Raw genomic sequence first — 7,976 nt, forward strand, 5'->3', positions numbered from 1 at the left:
CTAAATCAAAACAAATATTTAATATACTATCATTAACTTCTCTCCAAACCTACACAGATCAGGACCCAAAATGAGCCCAGCAATTAATATAGATAACTCAATATATCGGTGTAGGAAATGAGTAAAACAATAATTTATAATGATAACAATGTTGAGTATCCTCGCTATCGGAGATACTTTACATGTAATACGGTACAAACGATATTCATTTATGATATATTTTCACATACTTTTTTTCATAATTTGTTTCGGACTATTTGAGTTTTAAATTTCAAAGTAGATTTCTAATTAATAGCTTACAAGTTTTATTGTCTCAATAAAATATATCCTATACACAAATGTTTCTAACTGTATTTGAATTAAAGTATTTTGGGCCCGGCCTGGACAGGTGGCTAAGGCGCAAGACTCGTAATCCAAGTGTCGCGGGTTTGGATCCCCATCGCACCAACCATGCTCACCCTTTCAGCCGTGGGAGCGTTATAATGTGACGGTCGATCTCATTATTCGTTGGTAAAAGAGCAGCCTAAGAGTTGGCGGTGGGTGATGATGATTAGCTACCTTTCCTCTTGCCTTACACTGCTAAATTAGGGACGGTTAGCGCAGATAATACTCGTGTAGCTTTGCATGAAATTCAAGAAATAAGCAAAATAAATAAACAATTAAAGTACTTTGAAAGCTCATTTAAAACAGAATTTTATTTTAAAACGCAAAAGCGATAAAAGTTACACAACTCATTTCGCGAGTCTGCTTAACTTGGCAAGAAACTAGCACGATCGTATTTTGCGTACTCCACTTTTAACGAAGTTGTATACTAGAATCTGATATGGTATTTTCAGCCTAAACGCCTCCTTATGAGATACATGGACTACACTGCTGGGTTAAATATTCCAGGTTTAAAGGATGGGCATCCGTAACTTGGAAGAGGTGACTATAGGATGGGCAACTAGCAAGCAACGCCGGCCGCCTACTTCGCGCCCACAGCTGAAAATGCGGAGCATATTGCATGGTATATCGTAAATAAAATGAGGCTCTAATTCCGATAAAATCACAAACATTACCCACTTTTCAAAAGTTTAGCATCTTGGTATCTTAGTGATTCACGTATAAATATGTGCGATTTTTATGTAAAGTTTATTAATACAAACAGTATAAGTGTGCTCACATAATTCAATCAACGATTTAAAATATATCAAGTGACTTTTTATGAAGTAGGCGCGCTTGAAGTGTGCAAAAGCATGTTGAGATAACTACAACCGTACTGCACCTCTACTGTTAGAATAAAATTTTCGATTAACAGCCTCTTCATTGCAAGGATTAAAAAATTTCACACAATAAAATATCCCGTAGACGTCGAGAGTCGTCACTCATGAACAGACTATCGAATTAAAAAGTTAGAAAGTCACACATTTTAAGTTTTTCTTTTAATTGTGAATACATAATAAGGAAACGTTTTATGTACATTACACACACAACAGTAAAAAAAAAAAGTAAGTTCTTAAATAAAATATAATATAATTAAGTAGTTTGTTTTGTACTAAGTTCGCTTGGAACTCAAAAAAAAGAAAAGGAGAAGAGAAAGGCCCTGAGATTCAAACAAAAGTGAGATGTCTTATGTTTTCTTTACTACGAATTGTTTATTTCTGAATCAACGATGGCTCGAATTAGTGGTAAACACAAACATACTATAAAATTAAAAGTTTTTTATATAGTTTAGTGATACTGCAATTATCGACACGATGTCAAATGAGTAATTTTACCAACACGCTAATATTCGTAGTTAAGCCAGGCCCAGACTGGCCATGTGGTTAGGACATATGACTCGACATCTTGTCTCGGGTTCGGATCCTCCATATGCATGCCGTTTAAATTGTGGGTACGTTCTAACGTATTGGTCAAGCTAGCTATTGGTAAAAGAGTAGCCCAAGAGTTGATTGGTGTTGGATAGTGATTTCTAGCTGCCCTCTAGTTTTTCGTTGCTAAATTAGGCACGGCTAGCGCAGATGACACTGTTGTTGCTTTGCGCGAAATCAAAACAAATCGAACAGTTAATATGAATAAATCACTAATATTAGAAAGAAATTAATATTACAAGAAATTGTACGTGAAATAATTAAAAATAAAGGTGTTGTGTAACTAGGAAAAAAAATCTTAAACGTTAGTAAAGATTTAATTACATAAATTCTTCAACTGCAAAACAATCACTGTTGTTACATCACTGTCATCCACTGTATTTTACCAATGTTTTTACATTATGTCCTGCCAACTCACCACTCATTGCATAACTGATTATCAAAAACTTTCATTAAGATTGTTGAATAAACAACTGGCAGTTTCTGAAACTAACAAATACATATCTCAAAACATTACATATTTGAAACTAACTTTTCGATCTTGAAAAGTTATGTGGTAAACTACTATACTATAATCTATGAAAAACCACATCCATAATGACGATGCAGTTTAGATACATTTTTTCCTTCCCCATTTTTGATTAGTTTCTCTTTGGCAATAAATAATTAAGAAAAAAAAAGCATACGAGCAAACAAGTCATATTTGGTGAAACACAATATTATACATATTTTATTATAAAATGTATGAAAATATACACATTCAAACAATATCAAAATAATGAATATATAATCCTATTATGAAAATGTACAATATCCAACAGTATTCTCTATATCTAATGTAATCTATCAATTTTAACACCTAACTATATACTCGAGAAACATGTAGCGATACAGAGATGCAATGCGAGTATTGTATCGATACATCGTCTGATACAATACGATTTATTTATCTTCACAAAATATGGGAAGCTTTCAATAAACATGTCTTTTATACAAAAAAATCAATTTCTAATAAAGTAGTTATACTAAAAGTTAATAATTCAATAAAGGAAGATGATTATTTAGTACTACATGTTGTTTTAATTTCTTTTATCAAAAACGTTACATACAAAGTAACACAACAAAATAACAACAAAACAGACAAATATAACTTTTTTTACTTCTCTTGCCAGCTGCCATTTAAGTTGATCAAACCTGAGAATTTGAAAAAGCACTGTAAAATGTGAAGCATTTAAACAAGACAATGTCAGTAATATAATAATACGTTACAGACATCACTGTCAGACTTTGTATGACGAGAAACGCATCCCAAATATTCTACATAACCTCTCTCACAAATAATTGACATTCATTTGTACGGGTTCGGTCGAAGTGACCAGTCGGTCACTTTGTATTTAGTTAATGTGTTAATTTATAATCACATTACTGTTATTATTATTATTCAGTTATATTGCTATGTGACAGAATACGTGAAATTTTCACAATGCATTAAAGGGTTAGGCAAATTGAACCTTTTAAGAACACCTTTATCTGTTTTAAAATTTTCTATATTTTATTTTTAATCGTTATTTATGCTAATAAAAAATACAGCACTTATTAATATACAATATCACTTTCAGAAACACTTAAGCTCATCATATTGGGTTGAGGAATAATTCGTGAGCGTTTTTTCAAGTTAAAAAATATATTCATAAATGAAACGCTTTCGCAAAATATTTCATGTCATTTGGTAGATAATTTTTTGCTCTAATAGATGGTGTGTTTGATTTTCATATGTCTTTAATTTTTGCTTTCATTTTCAGCTCATTAAATGGAATGTCAAGTGGACAAAATCGAGCATTTTCGACACCATCTGCTTTTCGCATTTAATTTCTTGCAATTTCGTTTACAACAATGCATACTATATACTTAGGTATTACATGAAATAAAGTATCATAATAAATGTTTTGGGTGTAATGTGTTCATGCATTGAAGTATTGTATAGTCTTGCATGTAATGCTTGAATGAAATTATTTAAAAACGCTCACGAATTATTTCTCTACCTAATAGAACGTAAACTGTTTTGTACTGTTAACCTAATCGTTTTGTTTATTTACAACAGAACAAGAAAATAAAATAACTTTTTAAATCTTCAGAAAATAAACAAACAATAATACAACTTCTTAAACCATGAGCGTCTTTTGAAGTAAAATAATTTTTGGCCATAAATCTCGTTAGGATTAACCAGCTTCTATTGTTAATGAGAAACGAAATTTCAAATATGACTTTCATATGATATCATGAAGAAATCGGCAGAAATTATTATCGAACGTAAAAAAATTAACAACAAAATAATTCGTTAACTTGCCATATAAAAAGAAAATTAAATAGTTTGTCATTGCGATAATGACAGAAAACTTATTTCTTGAGGCCTTCACTAATCCATAGGTCGTTAGCGCATGAGAAATAATTGTCTTTATTAAAATATTCATCATAAATATAGTTTCCAGAAGCAGCAATACTACATACAGGGAGAGAAATCCTAAATCCAACAACTTTTCCAAGGATATTTCGCTGGAACTGATTTTTTAAAATACACGTTATTTTCAATACATTTATCCCATTTTCTTTACCCTATAAAGTAATAAATAAATGAAATAGAAAAAAACAACAAGAAAAGAAAACCCTAATTATTGACATTACTGAGTTGGTTCATTCGTTAAAAATCTTCATTCTTTAAAACTATACAAATACCTAACGCAATGATTTATGTTGGGTAGCATAGTGCTAATTCTTGTATACTATTATATTATAATGTGTTTTTCCTTATTTTTCACCGTTATCTACGTACATATAGATTGTTCGTTTCGAATTTCGCAAAGAACTAGACGCTGGCTATCTGCGCTAGCCATTCCTAATTTAGTAGTGAAAGAACAGAGGGATTGATCGTTACTTTACAACACAGCCGTGACTGAAAGAGCGGGAGTGACGGAGATTTGAATCCGCGACCCACATGTTGCGAGTCAAGTCTCCTTACCACCAGGCCATGATATATGGAGAAAGAAAGAGAGATACAATTAACAGTTTAACTTTTCGTCATTTGAAACTAGGCATCTTTGACACATTGAACTCTTTGTTCGCACTGTTTTTAGCGATGTTGAAAATCTTTTGATCACGCATAATGTATCAAGGGATATTAAGACGATCTGATTTTTGCCCAGAGTGGACAAGTGAAGTTGTACGATCCAAAGACCGTAAAAGGAACTGGTTTTTTCTTCTTAGTTTGCGTTTCAGAGAATCTACTAAATTGCCGAAATCAACCACCGTGATAGTGGGGAATTATTTAAAGTGGAAAACTCACAGCAGAACCGATAAGTTTGGCATTTTTTAAAGTCTACACTAGATATTAAAGCCACTGAAAAGTAAACGTTTGAATATGGAATTAGTGGAAAGCCGAGGCACTAATATTAAAACTGGTGATTAATATACAAACCTGAAACCACACGAAAATGGTGATAAACACTGGCTTTGTACACATACACAAATGTTTAGATGTAATAACTGCTGTACATAGTTTCAGGCAAGAAAGTGTTATCAGAAAAAAACAAACAAAATGATTCCACTTGAGAGGTTTCATTATATCAATATTCTCTCTTTTTTCAATTCACACTATACTTTTACGTATTCTCTAGTTTATCAAAGTTAATAAAAATCACTAATTCACAAAACAACTACACATCTATTTTTAGTTTTCGTCGACTTAAGTTTTATTATTAGCGTTCTTTTCGTACTATACATAATTATATACTCGATACGGAAGTAAAAAAAAACGTAAAGCGTTATGAAAATAGGCTAACATTATTTTGCGTGTGACGTAACATCTATACTAAATAAACCCTAAAGAACCGATTGTTATTATTTTAAAATTAATTTACAACAAATTAAAACTTACAGCCAAATCTCGATGCCGTGTATCCTTGTGTGAAGCCGCACGCACAGTCCCAGCTCGCCATTCCCAATCACAAAGTTTTGAGAGCTTCAATTTTCCTGTTGTACAAACAGAAAGAAATCTTTTACCCACTATTTCTTCTCTAGACTTATATGCCATTGCATAATTAAGTATTTAACAACATTCTGCCTCTCTGGTTTGCACAACGAAGAATACTAAAACTCGTGGTTTGTAATCTTACTATCTGTATGGTAGTAGAAACATACGACCACGTCTACCAAACGCGCAAGGATAACAGTTCATTGGAGTAAAGTTGAAAGGTCGCCACGTTACAGCCTCGCTTAGGTTTACTTCGGTCGAGAAAAATAGTCCAATCAGAAAGCACAGAAAATAACCTCATTCGAGGCTCTTGGTCTCTAAACTTTAACCAATAGGATAGCTTATACAGTCATCACTCCGCCTTTAACTATCAGTCAAGAATGCCATGGAAACCAAGCACTGAATTTGAAACCACGCTTATCTGGTCCTGGCACTGTAGTGGTTTGTTTTACGTCAAGATCAGCTGAACGATGGTTGCTGTTGTTTAACGTACCTGTATAGTGTTAATACAGGTATAGTTTAGTGAACTTTATTTCTGTAAAGTATAACTAAATATTGAAATTAAACATGATTTTTTTTTAAAGTCATAAACGAATTTCACTCATTGTTTGCGAGTGGTCTGAATAGTAATAAATCTTTTACCCCCGGTGATGTTAAAGGTTAAGATTGTTTCTTGCATATTTTAATTCGTTTTGAAACCTTGCCTATTTGATTGATATGCGCATGCGCATAGTCAAAAGGCGTAATACTGTGAATGTTTTAAATGAAAGTTTGCTAGTATAAAATGTTTATCCACTTGGATGAAAAATAATGTTTATGAATTTAAAAATATTTGAAACATTTAAAATGTATTTCGTAAAACGGAGAAAAAGTTAAAACTGGAGATGGTGGGCAATAAAAGGTCAGCTATCCTAAACTAGCAACATCGACGGTTTTACGATATGTGAAGGTTTATTTTTAAGCAAACCAATTTAGGGTTCAGATCAAACATCATCATCATCATCTTTAATTCTATATTAATAGTACCAAACACAACAACTCTTAATTTTTTTAAAGTTCAGTTTTTCCTTTTTGAAGTTTCCATAAGTCAATTTTTACAACCTTAAAAAACGCAGTTTTAAACCAGTCTTTTTTACTCTTAAAGTTTAAACTGTAGGTTTTAAGACATGAAATTTCATATAATTTGATCGCAAAAGTCCAATTCTGAATGTATCACTTACCACGCTTCCGAAATTATCAGTAATGTTAAGGTCTGGGAAAATGAATAGTTTAAGAGGTGTTGGTACAATGACTTCAGCTAAAAATATTGTAGTTTGCAATATTTCATGGTTCTTAAAACTTAAATGCTTTCCACATGATACTATTTGGTATAAATCATGTCAGTTTTGTGCATCTTAACAAAAATAATTTTTAAATTTTGAATGTGCAGAATATTTGGCTACTGAGACATTGTCTACGTAATAGAAAATGTCAGGTGCTGATAAGTTTACATTCAACAATAATTTTGTATATTAAAAACAAAATGCTTCTCCCACATCTTGGCAACGAAGAAATGAAATAGTATATCAAGTTCACTGCTTCAGGAAGAATGCTTTGACAAACAAGCAGAAATTACAATGAAAAAATTACAAAAAAAACCTTCGGAGGAAACTATTTTTCAGTCATAACTAACGACTCATCATGATCTCTGGAACAGATTAAATGCTAATGCATCTTCTAGTCTCTTACCAACTGAGGAAGCTTTAGTGAAACACCTTGGTCGTGATTTCAATTACCCAAGATAAACTGAAGTTTCATCAGAACTTTAGGGAAATACTCAGATTTCCATTGTCAAATACATGTAGTCTAATTAATACCTTTAAAACTAAACAGCAATTAAGTAAAATATGAACGATGGAACATAAAATTTATTTTCTTTTTATATCTCTATATATATATTTCTGATGGTAAGGCTCATTACTGTACTGTGAAAACAATAAGAATATTTAATTTTTCTTCAATGATAGACGTAAAAGTAATTAGTATGCATAACATTCTTCACACCATAAAACTGACGGAAAATGGAGAAAAGCTGTTTTAGTCCAGTCTCTCTATCAACA

At 31.9% G+C, this 7,976-nt stretch overlaps 1 protein-coding gene across 2 annotated transcripts in view; it reads right to left on the minus strand.

Annotated features, from left to right (window-relative positions):
- The window catches only part of LOC143255703 (uncharacterized), a 150,315-nt gene extending 143,912 nt beyond the window's left edge, over positions 1 to 6,403 (minus strand). Inside the window, exon 1 of one of the 2 annotated variants that reach the window (XM_076511776.1) lies at positions 5,782 to 6,403. In XM_076511776.1, coding sequence (XP_076367891.1) covers positions 5,782 to 5,937 — 156 coding nt within the window. In that variant the 5' untranslated portion in view covers positions 5,938 to 6,403. The remainder of the gene's footprint in view (positions 1 to 5,781) is intronic. The other variant, XM_076511777.1, reaches the window with a different exon arrangement.
- Positions 6,404 to 7,976: the final 1,573 nt, after the last annotated feature.

The sequence above is a fragment of the Tachypleus tridentatus genome, chromosome 7 (assembly GCF_004210375.1).
Source record: "Tachypleus tridentatus isolate NWPU-2018 chromosome 7, ASM421037v1, whole genome shotgun sequence".
In the NCBI taxonomy this organism is placed as follows: Eukaryota; Metazoa; Arthropoda; class Merostomata; order Xiphosura; family Limulidae; genus Tachypleus; species Tachypleus tridentatus.